This window comes from Brassica napus, chromosome C4 (genome assembly GCF_020379485.1).
Source record: "Brassica napus cultivar Da-Ae chromosome C4, Da-Ae, whole genome shotgun sequence".
Lineage (NCBI taxonomy): Eukaryota > Viridiplantae > Streptophyta > Magnoliopsida > Brassicales > Brassicaceae > Brassica > Brassica napus.
The window spans coordinates 13,310,313-13,331,107 of NC_063447.1; the positions used below are offsets into that span (position 1 = coordinate 13,310,313).

At 35.2% G+C, this 20,795-nt stretch overlaps 1 protein-coding gene across 1 annotated transcript; it reads right to left on the reverse strand.

Moving 5' to 3' along the window:
• Positions 1–11,096: 11,096 nt before the first annotated feature.
• BNAC04G54210D lies at positions 11,097–11,773 on the reverse strand. The gene has a single exon (XM_013873089.3). The coding sequence runs from the start codon at positions 11,567–11,569 to the stop codon at positions 11,210–11,212; it is 360 nt and encodes a 119-aa protein (XP_013728543.2). The 5' UTR covers positions 11,570–11,773; the 3' UTR covers positions 11,097–11,209.
• Positions 11,774–20,795: the final 9,022 nt, after the last annotated feature.

A 20,795-nucleotide genomic window follows, 5' to 3' on the forward strand; every position in this document is an offset into this window, starting at 1 on the left:
GGGTATCAAGTGGAAAGAGTCTATCCAGATAAGGAAAAACCACCAGATTTTTATGGACCCACAATTGATGTTCTTAAAGCCTATTGCTGGAAATTGAAGTGTCCTCCGAAGATAAGGCATTTCTCATGGCAACTACTTTCAGGATGTATAGCGGTTATGAAGAACCTAAATGCAAGAGGAATACATGGAGATATATTTTGCTCACGTTGTGGTGATCAGGAGGAATCGATAAATCATGTGTTTTTTTATTGTCCTCCAGCACGACAGGTGTGGGCCTTATCTAAGATACCCTCGAATCCGAATAATTTCCCTCTAGACTCTTTCTTTGCGAATATGGATCATCTTTTCTGGAGAGTTAATCCAAAGATGGATGACCATCAGTTTGCATGGATCTTATGGTATATTTGGAAAAGTCGGAATAAGAAGGTGTTTAGTAATATTGATATTGATCCGAGAGATACACTTAATCTGGCTGTACTAGAATCAAAACTTTGGGCTGAGGCTCAGGTTTTAAGGAATCAGAGAGTGGCACCAGTTACACAGAATAGTTCCATCCAAACGAATACAGGACGATGGTGTTTTATAGATGGTTCTTGGAAAGATAAGGATGTGTTCTCGGGGCAAGGATGGTTTAGTACTTTACCAGGCTTTGATGGTTTGTTAGGGGCACAAAATGTGTGTGCATGTCTATCACCTCTTCACTCGGAGGTGGAGGCATTGATTTGGGCAATGGAATGCATGAGAAATTTAAGACAATTTCAGGTTACGTTTGCAACAGATTGTTCTCAGTTGGTGAAGATGGTTTCGGAACCTGAGGAATGGCCTTCATTTGGAGCCTATTTAGAAGACATCAAGCTTTTGAGAAGAAGCTTCCACAACTCAGACATCGTTCATGTACCAAGGACGGCGAACCAAAAGGCGGACAGCTTAGCACGTAGTGCCCGGCATCAACCGTCTTTCGTCGTACACATGGATGCAGAGTTTCCAAGTTGGTTCACAGAGTCAATATGAATCTGTGCATTGTTTGCTGTCAAAAAAAAAAAAAGCAAAAAAATATCAGTAAATTCAATAAATAAGTAAAATTACATAGTTACCTACATCATACGTAAAATACTGGTAATTTTAATTAGATGTATACAAGGATGAGATGTGAATGTGTTTTCATTAAAAACGACATAACAGGAAATAAAGGTAACATCTAAAATAATCAAGACCACAAATTCTAATAGACAACAACTAAAAACGAAATCGCATTAGAAAAATAAACAAACATCAAACGTTAAACAAAATAGATATTACAAGCTACAAATAACGTACCGAACATGGGATCAAGTTTTTATAAAAGAAAACAAAATGAAGACCATTTGAAATCCTAACAACATATCAAAACCACATCTCTTTAATATATAAACAATTATTGTAAACAAAGAAAACATATCTTATCATATATAATTTATGTTCAGCTAAATTTTTCTAAAAGACAAAAATCATTATCATAAATATTTTTTGCAAATGCAAATCTAAAACACAAACCACAAAACCATATAAAAATAAAAACCTAGATTACAACACTACAAGAAAACAGCGGTATTCTGACGGACATTCCGACGGAAAATGAAATCCTCGGAATATCCCGAGGAAACACAAAATTGGGTTTCCTCGGAATTTCCTCGGAATATACCGACGGAATTCTGAGGAAATATCAATCCGTCGGAATATTCCGAGGAAATTCCGAGGAAAAATGGGTTCCTCGGAAAAAACCGATGAATTCCGAGGAAATATTATAGCCGTTGGGGGATTTTACAAAATTCCGAGGAAATTCTGACGAACTAGCCTTTTCCGTCGGAATTCCGTCGGAATTTTCTCGGTCTGTCGGCAGGATTTAAACTATAAATACAAGCACTCCTCTTCCTCTTCATTCACTCCATATCTTCATCCTCCCTCTTACTCTATTTACACACGAATTTGATTCATAAAAAATATGTCTTCTTCAAATTATTTTCGTTCTTGGATCGATCGACCTCATTTGGATCCGAACACGAGATTGCTTATGGAAGAATACCAACGAGGTATAACCAAATTCATGGGGTTAGTTCACCGACAACCGGAAGAAAAAACAGGTATGTTAAGATGTCCTTGCTCTAATTGTAAAAATAGAAAGGTTATTAAAGAGTGGGATGTTTGGACTCATCTATATTTGAGTGGGTTTACACGAAGTTACAAAATTTGGTATCATCATGGGGAAACTGATTATGAACATGGTAGTACTAGCGAACCTCAGCCAGCGGTTAGATTAGAAGAACCAATTAGAACGGATGTAGATTATGGTGTAGGTACTGAGCATATGGTAAATGATCATTTTAGAGGGGAAGATTTACCCAATGCAGAAGCTAGGAGATTTTATGATATGTTGGATGCTGGAAAGCAACCATTGTACGAAGGTTGCAGAGATGGTCATTCAGCTTTATCATCTGCTACAAGATTGATGGGCATTAAAACAGATTATAATTTGGCTGAAGACTGTGTAGATGCGATTGCTGATTTTGTAAAAGGTATTCTACCCGAGGATAATGTAGCTCCTGGTTCATACTACGAGGTTCAGAAACTCGTAGCTGGTCTTGGTTTATCGTATCAGGTAATAGATGTATGCAGCGACAACTGCATGATTTATTGGAGGGCGGATGAACAACGGGTTACATGCAAATTTTGTGGAAAGCCTCGTTATAAAGATACGAGTGGAAGAGTTCTAGTGCCATATAAAAGGATGTGGTATTTACCTTTGACGGAAAGGTTGCAGAGGTTGTATCTGTCTGAACGCACAGCGCAACCAATGAGATGGCATGCGGAGCACTCAACAGATGGTGAGATCAGACATCCTTCAGATGCAAAAGCGTGGAAGCATTTCCAATCAAAGTATCCCGACTTTGCGTATGAGAGAAGAAATGTCTACCTTGGATTATGTACTGATGGTTTCAGTCCGTTTGGCAAGAGTGGAAGACAGTATTCTCTATGGCCCGTCATTCTTACACCATACAACCTACCCCCAAACCTGTGCTTGCGACGAGAGTTATTGTTTCTCTCGATTCTCGTTTCCGGACCAGAGCATCCTAAGAGATCACTTGATGTGTTTCTTCAGCCCCTAATATATGAGTTGCAACAACTATGGGCTCAAGGTGCTGAAACATACGATGTTTCGTGTAAAGAAAACTTTCAAATGCGGGCAGTACTAATGTGGACAATAAGTAATTTTCCAACATATGGTATGTTGTATGGATGGACAACGCATGGAAGGCTATCATGTCCATATTGTCAAGATAACACTGATGCTTTCCAACTAAAACACGGAAGGAAAACGTGTTGGTTTGACTGTCACAAGAGATTCCTACCACCTGATCATCCATATCGTAGGAGTAGGAATTTGTTTACGAAGAACAAGAGGGTGTTTGACAGTCCACCTCCGAAAATTTGTGGGAAAGATTTGAAGATACAACTAAGAGATTTTGGTGCAGAAAGGACGCCAGACGTCGGTGGACATGAGCGTTTTCCGGTAGATGCTGTTGGAGAACTACATAACTGGCACAAAAAAAGTATTTTCTAGGATCTGCCATACTAGGAGGATCATCTGCTAAGGCATAATTTAGATGTCATGCATATTGAGAAGAACTTTTTTGACAATCTCATGAACACGATCCTTAATGTTCAAGGTAAAACAAAGGATAATTTGAAGTCAAGACTGGATTTAGTCGATATATGTGCTCGTTCAGAACTTCATGTTGATGAGAATGGTAGGGCTCCTTTTCCCATATACCGACTTGATGCAGCGGGAAAAGATGCGTTCTTTGATTGGATTTCAAACGATGTGGAATTTCCAGACGGTTACGCATCAAATTTGCGTAACTGTATCGACAAAAAGGAAGGAAAGTTTACTGGCTTGAAAAGCCACGATTGCCATGTAATGATGCAGCACCTCCTTCCGTTCGCCTTCAAGGAACTATTACCACGAAATGTTCATGAAGCAATTGCAGGGATAAGTGGTTTCTTCCGCGATTTATGCACGAGATCAGTGACTCTTGAAGGTATTGAAAATTTGAAGACTAACATAGCCGTGATTCAGTGCAACCTTGAGAAGATATTTCCTCCCTCATTTTTTTATGTTATGGAGCATCTTGTTATTCACCTGGCAAGAGAATTGGAACTTGGTGGTCCTGTGCAGTATAGATGGATGTATCTGTATGAGCGGTATATGTTCCATTTGAAGAAGATGGTGAAAAATTTAAGTAGGGTGGAAGGTTCTATAGTCGCACAGATGATCAATGAAGAAACTTCAAACTTTGCCGAGTACTACTTTCCAGCAGAAGTTCAGACCAAAAACAGAAGACCTGCTCGGCATGATGATAGAGGCGAACGTGCAACATATCATGTTACGGTTCCAGACATTCCCCTTGTATCCTGCTAAGTTTGCGGCCAGCACCGCTCCCATGTTGAAGGCAGTAGCAGGTGGGAATGTAGAGTTTCCAAATGCCGGTAGCAAATGCCTCACACCTTGGTACAGGAGGCACAACTCCCATTGCGTGACTGATGCGGTTGTGGTTGTCCCGTATAGCAATGAGCCAATGAGGCATGTGGCATATCTCAACAGCTCTGAAGTCCAATAAAGACCAGATGTCCTCTCCCCTGCACTCAATCCAAATAGTCTGTAGAGGTCTGTGAAAGATACCTCAAAGTATACTTTCTGCACTACGAATGCCAGAAAACCTTCCTGATGGCTATCATCGGGACGGCTGACGTATGCGGATGCTATGAACAGGCGTACCAACTCCGGATAAGTGGGTTCGTTGAGGTTGCATAGTTGGCCTAGACCCATGTTCTGGATCAGCCCTTCAATGTCTGATTTGATTCCCAATATTGTCATCGTCTCAGGACATGCTAGTTGTGTAGTCGGAACGGTTACCTTCTTCATGTTGTTGTAGTGGGTGGTATCAGACTTATCCCACTTCTTTGGCCTTTTATTCTCTCGCTGAGACGAACCCTCTTCTTGTGTGTTCTTCTTTGCTGATGTTTTCGTGCGCTTCATTCTCTACAAAATAGAATCATTGCTCTCAACATGGTTATAATCAATTAAGAACTCAAAGCAACATGAAAATGAAAGGCGAAATCTAATTGTGATAAAAAAAACCAAATTGAAAAAAATTCTCAATCCCTAAATCATCTCAAATCCAGTTCCAAACTCGTTGATCACAGACAATTGTGTTCTATTCCATGTTTAAACATCTGTTTCATGCATATTTGATCAAGGAATCAACACGGAAATAAGAAATTCACAAAACCCAAAAAATTGCTCAAGAACACGATTTCAGAATGTGGAGATTCGCGGAGTATACCTGTCTTAGGGTGAAAACGAGTGTAGGAATCAGGTAGAGCTCGAAAAATCAAGGGGAATAGAGCCCAAAAATGTTCAAATCGGATGATTATCGAGAGAGAAAGGGGGGGCGAATTATAGGGGAAATCGGAGGGGATGAGAGTTCTGAGGTTTAGATCCAAAAAAGGTCGGGTTTTGCCTTATAATTATGTTTCCTGCACACGCGTCGATCGATGCGTTTTTGAACAAAAACGGATCGATCGATCACATTCTTACGCTTTGGTCCATCTTAGTGATCGATCGATCCGTTTTTGGACATATATCCATCGATCGATCCGTTTATAAAAAAACTTACAAGATTTTCCGAGGACATTCCGAGGAACATTTGAGATTCTCGATCGATCGATGGGATAATCTCATCGATCGATCACATTCTTACGGTCCGGTGCATCTTAGTGATCGATCGATGCGTTTTTGGACATATATCCATCGATCGATCCATTTATAAAAAAACTTACAAGATTTTCCGAGGACATTCCGAGGAACACTTGAGATTCTCGATCGATCGATGGGATAATCTCATCGATCGATCACATTCTTACGGTCCGGTGCATCTTAGTGATCGATCGATGCGTTTTTGGACATATATCCATCGATCGATCCGTTTATAAAAAAACTTACAAGATTTTCCGAGGACATTCCGAGGAACACTTGAGATTCTCGATCGATCGATGGGATAATCTCATCGATCGATCACATTCTTACGGTCCGGTGCATCTTAGTGATCGATCGATGCGTTTTTGGACATATATCCATCGATCGATCCGTTTATAAAAAAACTTTCAAGATTTTCCGAGGACATTCCAAGGAACACTTGAGATTCTCGATCGATCGATGGGATAATCTCATCGATCGATCACATTCTTACGGTCCGGTCCATCTTAGTGATCGATCGATGCGTTTTTGGATATATATACATCGATCGATCCGTTTATAAAAAAAATTGACGTATTGAAACCCCAAACACTAGTTCCTCGGAATTTCCTCGGAATATTCCGAGGAAATTCCGAGGAAGAAGAGGGTTTCCTCGGAGTTTCCTCGGAATAATCTGAGGAAATTCCGAGGAAATAGGGTTTTTAAACCGAAAACAACGTTTTGCGGTTTGAATAACACCTATATAACCCTTATTAAGTGTTTTACGTTCATTATGAAGTCAAATATTTGTTCCTTACCGTATAATTAACACTTTTCCGATTGTATGAACGAAACCCCACAACATAAGATAAACACTTATACCTTTTAATGAACAGTAAAGGGAATACTTTCAATTAGTTTTGAAATTTGTTATTTCATGGTTTATGCTCATCTATACAAACAATCCTCAATGGTATGCATTACAATTGTATAAGAAATGAAATACGGCAAAAAAAATTGATGTTTTGAAACCCCAAACACTAGTTCCTCGGTATTTCCTCGGAATATTCCGAGGAAATTCCGACGGATATTTTACTATCCGTCGGAATTTCCTCGGAATATTTTCATTTTACCGGGCAAATATTTCGCGAAAATTAAAATTAGAATTCCGACGGAATTCCGACGGATATTATCCGTCGGACCCTAGGTTTTATAACCACGAGCCGCTTCTTCTTCCCCATTTCTCTATTTTTCCTCTGCGCGACTCCTCTCTCCTTTCCGGCGATGTCCCCCTGAAATCCGACGATATCTCCGGCGATCTCCCCCTTCTCTTACACAAATCATGTAAAGACCCTATCCCACTCTCTTAGGTTCTATTTGTTAGGTTTTTGTGTAGTTTTGATAGATTTTTGTTAGGGTGATTGGTTAGGATTGTGATTTGGTTGTATAATAGGTTTAGAATTATGATTTGATTGAATAATTTGTTTTGTTGAATTGATTTAGAATTTTTTTATTATTTTTTTATTTTTTTTTATATTTATAAAATCAATTTTTGTATATAAAATCGATTTTTGTATTTTACAAATCGATTTTTCTATATAAATTCGATTTTTTGGATTTTACAAAAAATATTTTGTATATAAATTTGATTTTTTTGGATTTTACAAAACATTTTAAATATCTATAAAACTTTTTTTGTGATTAAAAACTATTATTTGGGATTTAAAAATATTTTTAATATATATATATATTATTAAAACTATTTTTTTTGTAATTATTAAACTATTTTTATTTATTAAAACTATTTTTTGTTTATTAGAACTATTTTTATATATTTATTAAATATTTTTAATATATATAAATCTTTTTTTGTGATTAAATTATTTGAGATTTTTTTTTTTAAATTAATTTATATATTTCTCTATTTATTAAATATATTTTTTTAATTTACAGGTCTCATGATGATCAGACCCGGCCTCGACAGCGTCGTGGTCGTGGTGGTACGGGGAGCCAGTCTCGGGATTCCAGCCATTTTCAGGATTCCCCTTCGCCCCACAGCTCCAACCATACATCTCCCTCTGCTACACCCGCTCCTGCTCCTCTCGCTCCCGCTCCTGCATCCGCTCCTGTTCCTCCGGGTCCTCCGGGAGTGATGCGTGTTGCGGAGTTGGTTCAACAGCCCGGTCGTGACCATCTTCCGTATCTCACTCCGTATCCACATGGACGGGGTCAAACATGGTAATTAAACATTTTTTTTTCTTTAAATTTGGATTCATTATTAACCGTTTATTCTTTTTATTAGGTTCAACCGATCCGGGAACGGGATCAGCGCATGGATCAACCGTATGATGTACTCGGCCCTCGACAGTGGACATCCGACTTTCACTCACTTCCCTACCGACAAGCAGGTTCTGTGGTTTCGTTAGTTTGCGGTAAGTATTCTAATTTTTTACTTATATTTTTAATCTTTAATATAAATTTTCTACTAATTGTTTTTTTTTTCAGCAAGAGTTCAACTGGAATTCCGATGAGACGCTCTTTATCTATCACCACTTCGTCCATAAAGTTATGGACAACTATGGGAAGCAGATCCACGAGTGGAAGAAGAAGTGGGAAATCAATAAGGTTCGATTTAATTTATTAAACAATTTTTTTAATTTATTAAACTATTTTTTAATTTATTAAACTATTTTTTAATTTATTAAACTATTTTCTTCTTTTTTTTTATTAAAAGGTCCCAAAGTCGATGAACGACACGGTCTGGAAGGAGTTGTGTGCGCATTGGGATAAGGAAGAGACGAAAGAAACTTCTTCCACTAACTCCACCAACCGCAGGAGCGACCGTAAAGGGAAGGGCATCTACAAGCATAACTTGGGTGCTCAATTTATTGCCACTCTGGGAGATCACATGGTAAGTTCAACCGCTTTTTCTTCAATTATTTGAGTTTCAGAATTTTAATTTATTGTGCATTTCTTCTAATTTCTGATGTATCTTTAATTTATGTTTTTTTTCAATGCGGAAGAAAATGATGGCGAGCCGGTTGATGATCTCGCCCTAATGAGGAGGGCGTATACCAACAAGAAGACCGGCCAGATTGATGACGGTCTTGTGAGGGACGTGGTCGACCTGGTCCAAACTCAGGTGGTAGACGAAATGTCTCAGCTTCAAACCGAGGATGACGCTTCGACGGCTTCGACCAACTTGTCCCGGTTTCGAATCAACGAAATCGTTGAATCCGTAAGTTCTTTTTTTTTTAAAGTTCAATTCATTTATTTCTTGGTTTAAATTTGTAAATTTGGCTATTTTCTATTCAGTCGGTTCCAAAGAAGAAGGGACGTTTGGTCGGTTTGGGTCGTCGCACCCGGTCGGTTCCTCCTTCTTCTGCACCACCGCCCTTTGTTGATCCAGAAGTACTTACGGCTCAGTTGAAGGACAAAGATGATGGTATATCTTTGTTGGAGACCCAGATGGCGGCTCAACAGGCGGGCTATGAGGCACAGAGGAGGCTGAACCAGCAAATGATGGAGATGATGCAGAGGATGTACCCGAACGAGGTGTTCCCGGACGTGCCAGACCCGTAGTTTTTTTTTTTTTCCAAAAACTCGGAATGTTTTATTTTTATTTGTGAAACTTTGAATATTTATTAATATGATTTCAATTTTAATTTTAATTTCATATTTTCGAATTTAAATTTCAGAAATTTTATTTTTTTGAAAAAATTAATATTTTTTACATTCCGAGGAAATTAATTATATTTTTTACTCGATCGATCGATGCGTTTTTGGACATAAATCCATCGATCGATCTGTTTACAAAAAAACGTTCGGAATATACCGAGGGACCTATTCCTCGGAATATACCGAGGAACTGTTCCCTCGGTATATACCGAGGGACATTTCCCTCGGAATATTCCGAGGAATATGTCCGTCGGTATATTCCTATCGATCGATGTATATATGTCCAAAAACGCATCGATCGATGAACGTCCGAGGAAATATCCCGACGAAGTTCTCCCTCGGTATATTCCGAGGACATTTCCGACAAACTAGTGATCCTCGGAATTTCCTCGGAAGTTTGTTTCCTCGGAATTCCGGCGGAAAATTCCGAGGGATTTCCGAGGAAAGAAAAAATTCCGAGGAATTATTTCCGACGACTTGTTTCGTCGGTATGTCGTCGGAATAACGAAATTCCGACGAAATTCCGACGATTTTTTCCCTCAGAATCCTTGCTGTTTTCTTGTAGTGCAAGTAAAGTATATCCCGTCCGTACGGTGGCCGATCCTAGTAATGATTATACTAATGTTGTGTCAACCCAGAAGTAAAGTTCATGAATATGAATGGCATCGCGTAGATATATACGGACCTCGCCAAAATTGGCGTTAGCCCAGCACTGAAATAATGGAGGCAGGGCGTCGAAAATGATATAACTGTCACACATTCCGGCAACAACTTTTATTTTATTTTTGTGCACGTATTCCGGCGACAACTTGTTGCCAAATAAGGAGTGTAAACTTTTTTTGTGATTTAATTTGTATTTGAGCTTGATCCTGCGGATATTGATTTTTACTATTTTTTTTATAAATTGTCTAACAAAAATTTCAAACACATAGTTTTTTTTGTTTTTTTCTGTTTTTATAAATCAGAACCGAACCATCCGAGCCAGAAAAAAAACCCGACTAAAACTCCACCTAAAATTTATAATATACTAGAACAAAGCTTAATTTCAAAATCCAAAAACTCGATATCCAAAAAAAATTATCAGTACCGAACATATATCTGATACCCATACCTAATTGATCATGTAAACAAATAAAAAATTATTTGTTAACATGTTTAAATTCTTGTCACGGACGAAGAAAAACATGTGAAATTATTATAGCTAACATGTAAAATAAATTATGTCGAATTATTATGGTAAAAATAATTAATAAAATAAAGTAGTTAATAAATTTGAAAAATGAATTTAAAATATATAATAAACACTTACAAATAGGTAAGTTATGTTTTATAATTCTATAATAAATGATATCAAATTATTTGGAAAAATAATAAATAAATTAGTTAAGAGTGAAAATAAGAAATGAAAAGATGTAATAAATCTGTTTAAAATATGGTTAGTTCTATTTTGTACTTTAGTTTTAATGCACCCCTAGTATTAAACCAATCATATTACAAAAACAATTATAATTTGTCCGACAACTATTTAGAAAATATTTTTTTCATTGACATAATTTTTATATATTTCACTGCCCATATTTATTTGTGCTGATACCAAAAAGCCTATATACTATGAGACAATAGATTTAAAAAGTACATAAAATGGTATGGTAAATAAGAAGATCATATAAATATTAAACATACATTATCATGAATCAATTATACTAGATTCAATGAGAAAGTCAAGAAAGTGAAATAAAAAGACACACGATTCCTTTTTCATCTTAGAGGAAACCAACGTTCTTGAAACTGAGATTGATACGAAACCATGAAGAAGAGGAAGACAAGCATGAATGCCACTCCCCACGGCGTTCCTCCAGCTCTATACAAAGACTCTCTCTCGTTCAAAGGTATCAGTGACGTCACCATCCCTCCTCCTTCGCCGTTGGATAGAAAATGAACGGCCAAGAGCAACAACAGAGGAGAAGCCATGAGAGCAAGCTTGAGCTGGTCCGTAAAACCTTCTATTACTGGCTCGTAACTCGCATACCACGAAATCGTTACGAACATTAAGAGGATGAGGACGAAGACGCAGAGATGTAGTGGAACTGGAGGGCTTCCTTCGTGATCTCTTCCCATGGCTTATCTCTTTCCTTCGATTCTTGAGTGTTTGCTTTCTTTTCTTTTCTTTTCTCGTGACTTCTGAGTTTTTTTTGTTTGTTTGAGTTTTGAGATTTTGATGAAGAAGTTGAGGGATGAGTTGGTTTTATAAAGGGAAATTGATTGTTTGCTTAGGATCCTACAATACCTGTGTTTAATTTTATGCACATTGTACCATCTGACATCTGATATAGTATTATTTAAAGTTACACTTAGGTTTGTGGAGCAAACTGAACTAACCGAGTTTTAACCGACATTGCCATGACAAACAATAAAGTAACTAGACCAAACCAAATCAAACCAACTAATCAGATAATTTATTACTTTACGTATTAGTTGTGTATGTACACCACAAAATAAAGTAATGAAAAGAGCTGATTTGGCACTTTAATTAAAGATTCTTGCTTTTTGACGGTGCAATAAAAAGGTTCCTTCGCAAGGTCGGTGAAGCCATGCATCTCCAGTTTTATTGGTAAAAAGCTACCCAATGAAAGTCCGCCATGTACAGCCGACCCTTTCCTTACGTCTGAGGTCTCCTCGTACTTTCTCATTTATTTATTCTCCATGTCCATGTTGTATATTGAATAATAATTTGTTTGAAAATAATATATTGAATAAACTGCATTCAGTATGGCAGTAATAAACTATTTGTAATACGTAATACAGTAGAACTTGATTAATCAGGAATTATATTATTAAAATATAATGTTTTAACTAAAGTTATTTTGCCAGAATTATTAAAAGAAGTCGTTAGATAATGTTATTATATGTTATCTTCTTACGAAATGAGGCATCAGTAATTTGGAGGTTAGGTATACAATTACCACGCGTCGTCAGATTCCATAATAGAAAATATATGTAATTTGGAATGACCATACATAAACTTTATTAATTAAAGAGAAATTGCATCGAGTTGAAAAAGGAAAAACAAAAACTGTGCTGTATATAATACTCGACTTAGTCAGTATCTGACTTTACGGACCAAGTATATATCAAATAGCAAATATGAGATGGATAACAAGAGTGCTCAACCCTATATATATGACAATATCTATATATATAAAATAGACTTTGTTCTAGACATGTAGAAGAGGGCTTTGTTGACATGTGTCTACATATTTTTTCTTTTTTCTTTTTAGATTTTTTTTCTTTTAGATTATTACAATTTGTCCCATCACTTTCTAATTGTGCACTATCTAATCATTATAGTTTGAGAATCTATTTTATTGGTCACTAAAATTTATAAAATAAGTAAAATAATATAAATATATTTTAAATATTTAATTTATTCACAACTTAAAATAGCATAAACTTTCATCATTTTATTATTTTTACTATTTTCTATTATTTCTTTTACAAATTAAATATTTATTTTACTATTAAATTTATAAAATAACCAAACTAAAAATTCGAAACTAGAGCACAACACAAAATTTAAATCTAAAACCTCCATTATCGCTGGGAAAACAAAATGTCATAGTAACCCTAATTCAATAGAGGTTCTAGAGCTGAAAAGAAATCAAGAACGAAGATTAACTTACCTCATTGTACCGTCAAGTGTCTTGGCGAGAACAAGTAAAAAAAAAAAAAGATAGAAAGATAAAATCTGAAACAAAGCAATCCCCCAAACAAAAATAAGCGCGATCAAACACCAACGCAAAGAACCAAAAAAGCGGACCAGAGGGAGAATAATAATCGGAAGCCCAAAGTCACCAAGGAGCAGGAAGATACAAACCTAAAGTACTGGAAGCACAACCACTAGCAAAAAAGTAAGAAACACCTCACAAAGTAAACAAGAACAGACAAAGCACCCATGCAAGTGAAGAAACACAAAGCTCTGGATAGAAGGGACCAAAGTTTTAAGAGACTAACTCCGCACACCTATACCAAAGGAAACATGGGAAGAAGAGAAAAAACCTGAGGGAGGGATAATAGAAATCAACCACCGTGAAATTAGAATAAGCTTGAGACCAGAATAACCTTCAAAGCCCACATAGCATACACACAAACGAAAACATTATCCAAACCTAGAGTGGTAAGCATGGTGAAAGGGAGAGCTACAAGAGATGCGAACAACGATGAAAGCTGCAACGACATGAGAAAACAGAGAAGGAAATGGAGACAAAACAAAATTAGCAAACTGTGGAGCTGTCCTCGAGTTATGAAAGAGAGAATAGAAGTCAGATCCTCAACAACTAGATCTTAAAAACCAAGACGAGCAAGGACTATTGACTGTAAACCAACGACGAGGAAGACAACATCAAACATGACTAAAATCTGACGCAACCCAAGGAGATGCAGTTCTTAACATCAGCCGAAATCTAAGGAAGAATAGGAGCAACCAATATTAACTGGAAAAGCCTACAACATTGTGAGAAACAACCACACAACTGGGAACTCATAAAGTCGATATACAACAAATTCCGTATAATCTCACCGACGAAGAAGGCGAGGAAGAACAAGAGCAGAAGATGAGTTTTTCCGGTGATGGTGAGAAGCACCACACACTAGAAAGGTAAACGAAAAATAGAGATGGTGACGGCTCAAGGTCAAAATATGGGGAGAGGAAAAAAACATCTTAAAAGTTATAATGTTCAAAAATATGAAAAAAATAAAATACAATTTTGACGTTGAAATCATTAATCTTAAAATCGACAAATGCCTAAATGCAAAGTTATTGAAATTCAATATGCTTTTACATTATATGCTCAATTCACTACTAACAAGTTCTATACACACAACAATACATTAGTGGGAAAAAAACACAAAATATATTAACCTATCACCCACTACTACATAACACACTAAAATCACTAAATAATGCTCTTAACAAATAAACGACCACAAAATTACAATATCCAAAAAGTCATACTGTTAATAACAATAAAATAAAATAATTGTGGACTATCTAATCTTTTTCGCACTAACTATTATTATATAAAGTTTGATAATCTATTTTATTGTTCACTAAAATTCAAGATGAATAAATAAATAAATAAAATAATAGAAATATATTTTAAATATTTAATTTATTCACAACTAATGAATAACATAAATTTTTATTATTTTATTGTTTTTACCATTTTCTATTATTTTATTTTCAAATTATATATTTATTTCATTCTAGAATGAATTTACTCAGTAAACTTATTGACATAAATTTACTCAGTAAACTTATTGACATAAAATAGAAAACATAGGTATTGTGATATTGAAACCAATAATTGCTAGGTTTTGGACGGAACAAATACTAAAAAACCATATTGATATATCATATTATATTATTAACCATCCATTCTTCGGTTTGAATTATATTTACATTTGACTTATTTTTAAAAAATAATATTATTTAAATATGATTTAAATCTAATAATATGAACTTTACAAAACGAACAATCTAGTGAATTCCTAATTGTAACATTTATTGATAGTGTACAATACCACCTTTAATAAAAATGACATTAAAATGACAAAATAGCACACATAAAAATAAAATAAAAACATTTTTTCAAGAAAAATAATTATGAACAATCCCGCGCGTAGCACGGTCACCTCCCTAGTATAATATATATGCAAAATGGAAAGACTATTTGATTCACTAGCAAATTAGTTACATATAATTAACATTTGGAAATTAACAGATCTTGCAATTATTCTACTGGTGAAAAGAGAGACGAATGGAGTCGCAGTCAGACAGAGTCGGTTATACTTAGGCCTGGGCGTTTGGGTACCCGTTGGTATTCGGATCGGGTTTTTTGGGTTTTTGGATTTTTGGGTTTACGCTTCTAGGTCCCATACTAAAATTTTATTAGTACGGGTCGGGTTCGGATAATAACACTTCGGGTTCGGTTCAAAATTGTATTGCATCATAAAACCCATAAAGTAATCATATATCGTACGGATTCGGGTTATACCGGTTCGGTTCTGATATAACCAAAGTAAAAAACAAAATTTTTGAAGTAAAACATAAAGAAAAACATCTAAATTAAATAGAAATTAATTTATCACATATAAAATTGATAAAATAACAATAAAATGTTAAATCAAGCATGAAAACAAACATCATTTGTAAACAATATGTATTGCCTTATACAGAGTAGACTTTTTATTTCAATGAGCAAATTATAAAATAATTATTTATAACTAATTGTGTACTTAAAGCATTTATTAGAATTTTAATATTTATTATTATATATAATATTACCACAAATATTGAATTTAATAATTGGAATACTTATATATATTTCAAAATATTTATATTGACTATTAATTTTGGATTTTTCGGGTTACCCGTTCGGGTTCGGTTAATAACACTTCGGGTTCGGATATTTTTTTTACCACCCTACAAGACCCGTTCGGGTATTTTTATGTTTCGGGTCGGATAACGGGTCGGGTTTTTCGATTTCGGGTTCGGTTCGGATTTCGGGTTCTGGATGTCCATGCCTAGTTATACTGTCCATCTATGTCACAATGTGTCCTTCAAACAACTACCTAGAATATTTCTATGGTATCTTTAGCTAGCGTTAACGTCTATTTTACATTTTGGAAATTAGAGTGCATATACATAAAAAAAAAAGATAAATTAAGTTTATACCCATAATTAGTTTCAAAAAAAAAAAAATTTATCCATAACACCACTTTGGCTATGATATATTATATATTATTATGAAAAGTATCAAAAATATCCATTCATGCACATGTAAACATAAATGAGTGCTTCTTCTCTTTATTCTGGAAACTGAGAAAATTGTTTTTACTTTTCAAACTATTGCTAGCGACAAAAAATAAGGGTTTGAAGAGAGTGCGAGGAAATCTGAGTTCATAGGATAGAACGGTTAGCGATGAACAGTTCGGTCGTGTGGCATAAGTAGGATATTGAAAGTTAGGGTTCTAGTGGCTCTTTCAATTTCACGCCGGCGCGATTGAGTTTCCAAAGCCAATGAATCAAGGTAAGTTTGGTTTGATTTCATATAGTCTAAGTTTCGAACCGATCTCGTTCTGTATTGAGAAAAAAATAAATTGGTAACACCTTTGTTTTTTTCAGATTTGGTCAGTTTCAGTGTTTTCTTCGTTTTGTTCAGCAGAAATTTATGGGTTAGGGATTGAGGAGACAGTGATGTTGTGTGATGATAGGAATATACTATATGAGAGATGTTCATAGTATAGTTACCCAAAAGAATTTAAAATAGTATGATCTATATATGTTGTGCTTCCATAATTGTGTTGAATGGTGTGAATGCTCTGCCTATAATAAATTGAAAATGTTAGTTGTCACTTGTATAGCTATGGATATGTCTTTTTTACTCGTATTGGCTATAGTAGACATGCTTACTATAATCTTCTCTCCATTTAATTATGTATGTCTATTCTATATGAGATAATGTAATAGTATAATTTGTTATATATATATGCGTGCGTGATTGTGTCGTATTGTGCATGTTGTCTCTATAGTAAATGATAATGTTAGTTGAAATAGTTGGTTTCGGCATTGTGAAGTTTGTTGGGCATGCTATGTCTATCGTACATGAAAACTATTAGTACTATCGATTACTAGTATTTTATCATATTTTCAGATATGTTGCACAATTTATTAATTTAGTAGAATAACGTCTATACCATAAGCCTAATTGAAGTAGTATAGACTACGGTTTGTTTTGTGTAATTGGTATATTATAGATTAGTTACCAGTGTATTTTGTTATTGGCATACAGTTTCTTTTTTTTTTTCTGACAACGAAAAACTATTCTATTACCCAAAATTGAGGTGGTCTGGATAGCGAGACCGGAATTGAACAACCAATAAAACATAACTCTCTATAGAAAGACCTCGCAATCTTAGCTAAAAAGTCTGAAATACGATTTTTCGCTCATGGGATATGAATGATCTTGAAGTCCAAAAAGCATATCTTCAGAGTCTCTATCCTTTTCAATTATGTTGCAAAGCTTGGCCAAACATGGGGCTCCTTAATCACGGCGATCAAATCTTTGCAATCCGTCCCAAAACACTGACATGTTGAATGCTGAAGCATACTCTCCATCGCCCATCGTAGTGCTTCCACTTCTGGATGCAAGGCAGACTCTCGTTTTAAGTGATTCCGGGTCCCTATAAGTTGAACCTTCTTCAAACTATCCATCCAAACGCATCCACACCCACTGAAATGTGATGTAGATGTCCAAGACCCATCTATCATGCATATATTACCCAAACTTAAGACTTGGGGTTCCTCAATAATGTGAACTTGTGGAATAGGTGACACCATCACATTTGCGTTGAACCATGCTTGACACTCACTTTCCGCATAACGAACTAGCTCCAGTGGATCCCTGTCTATTCCCCTAAAGAGCTTGTCATTTCGGGCCTCCCAAATATACCAGATTATCAAGGGATAAGGATCCCTATCTAATCCTGGCTCGACAGTTTGTTTATGTGGTTGACATATATGATTTACATTTTGCAGGGTAATATGTGTGGCAACTTTGTGCTACTGGAATGCCATACAATGCCTGAACAATTGTGTCTCATTCACATGTGAGTAACTTGCAACGAATACATATGCAGTTGTAGCCTTCTCAACTTCAACCCCGACCAATACTCGTAATGACCTATTGGATGAAACCCATATGTTGTGCTTTCTCTATTCATGCGTTACTTATGAGTTATCGGTTTTACTAAGCTTTGCGACTAATATCCTTTTGTTACTGCGGCAGACAGCTCAATTTGTGTATTATTTTGGAAGTTATGTATGGTCCATCATATTACTTTAATGCACCGCTATATTAATATGGTTTTACATATTATTGTTTCGCATGTTTCCACAGACGCCTAAACACATTATTTTCTGGAAAATGTTGAATGCATGTATAGGTCACAACAACTACAATACTATAATGTTTGTAATCTAGTTTAGTTAACAAAGGCACTTTTCAACCATTTGTTTATTCTCGTGTCTCCTAAAGCACCTTTCTCCATCCATTTCCATATTGGATCTACTTCCCTTTCTCACAACAACTACACGACACCACTTGGAACTTATGCAACAACACATAGGAGAATATAAACATATTGTATTGGAAGTCATTTGTGTTTTTGATAATGTGATCATACTACATTGAATATAATATAGCCTATTGTTTGCGTTTTTTCATACACAACTATTCCGTCATATATGTTTGGTTTAATGGAACCACATTCTTGCTTATTATGTTGCACATGTTACACCTGCACCAACCGTGCAATAATGTTGGAGGATTGCTTTCCAGATCTAGAAATTCCATGTTACATCAACCATTGCTGCCCCCATGTTATGGTAAGAGGTTGTATCACCTGGCATCTGCCATGTCAAGTGCATCCGTTTCCAAAGCTCCATGGCCTGTCGGTGCGGATTCCTCAGACAAGTACCGTCTTATAGTTCAAATACTTTTCTAATTCCCCCTAAATGAAGCTTTTCTAGTTTCCATCTGTGGGACAACCTTTTTGGACCCAAACTTACGCATTTCTTTGTCATGCAACACTCAAGCTTTTGTTTATTCTCTTGTCTTTAAAAGTACATGTCTTCCTTAGGTTCCCTATTTGATATGATTCAATATCTTTCATGCCAAACACTCAATACGTGGGAACTTATTCACCATCACATAGGAAAGTGGAACCTAAACAAAATTGGTGGCCAATAGTTTTTTTGGCAATATGCACATACTAGATTGACGATAGTATAGTCTATTTTGGTGTTTATTCACAAACCAAACATGGGGAATTATCTGTTGCGGTGACTGCCACCCCGTTATTCGTAACTCCGCTGCACTTCTTACTGCTGCTTCTACACTACAAGAAAATAATGATATTGCGATAAAGAAAAAATATTGCAATAGGTCAATATATTGTTGCAAATGTATATTTGCAATGAAACCGTAATGAATTATACGGTGTTGCTGATTGATTGTTGCAAATTCCTTTTGTTGCGAAAATATTGCAAATTTTGTAATGGATTGATTTATTGCTAAATCCATCGTAATAGTGCAATAACATTTTTCTTGCAAATTTGTTGTATCTTTACAACAGATTTTGCAATTCTAACCTCACTCAATTTGTTGCTGTACATAATACATACTACGACAATATAATTCTAACGCAACTTTGTTAAATTTTATTTGTTTTGGAATTATATTTGCTATGTCACAATATTCCAAATGTGATGGTTATTTTCAAATTTAAAATAATAAAAATAAAAATATGAATTAATCAAATAACTAATTTTATTAAATAATCAAATGTTACAACAATATTGAACAATTATTAAAAACCATGCTTCTAAGAAAAATGAACAATTCTATATTGTTATATTTTCTTCTTTTGATGGATTGGAAACACAGGAAAAATATGTTGATTTGGCTGCCATATATATTGATTCTTTGACTCCGTTTTTCTCCATCCTCTAGCACATCGACTAGGATTCATCCTGAATCTGAAATAAAAAAAAGTAATAGTAAAATTTTTAAATGAATATCAGAGAACAAAACAAATACAAAGTATACACCACCAAATTACCAATATTAAACACTTTGAAGTAAGGGTTTTGTTTGTTACCTTCGTTAATTAACTGGCATGCGCTATGTGTAATTCTAGTTTCACAATCTCTCTTTCGTTGAAGAGGAAGCAGAACATGGAAACTTATATAATTCTCCACAAGTATAACAAGAAATTGAGAAATAATATTTATAAAGAACCGAGAAAAGAGAAAATCTTAATTGCTCAAGAATCATATCCCTAAGTTCACGTATATGCTGGTATCCTATTTTAGAAAATTTCTGGCGTGGTGATATACACTGAACTATGAATAAAATGATATATATCAGTTACAAAAAAAGATATATTAGCGTGTTGGTTTCATTTTATAACAAAATGATACTCTAGAATTATAATTCAACAAACTGTCAAAAATATATAGTGAAATTTGAAATATAAGATGAATATAACTAAACAATTAAAAATCTAGTTTACTTTAGTTAGTTAAGTTTTCGTTATTCAGTATAAATTTAATAAATTTTGGTTCGAAATTATATTGATGAAATAATATGTAAAAATATCTTTTAAGGGGGATATATATTAACTTTTAAATTGAAAAGAAATATCCTAAAATACATAAAGATGTTGCAAATACAGTGATAAACGTGTCACATATTAAAACATGGTACTTTCCTTCCTTTCTCCA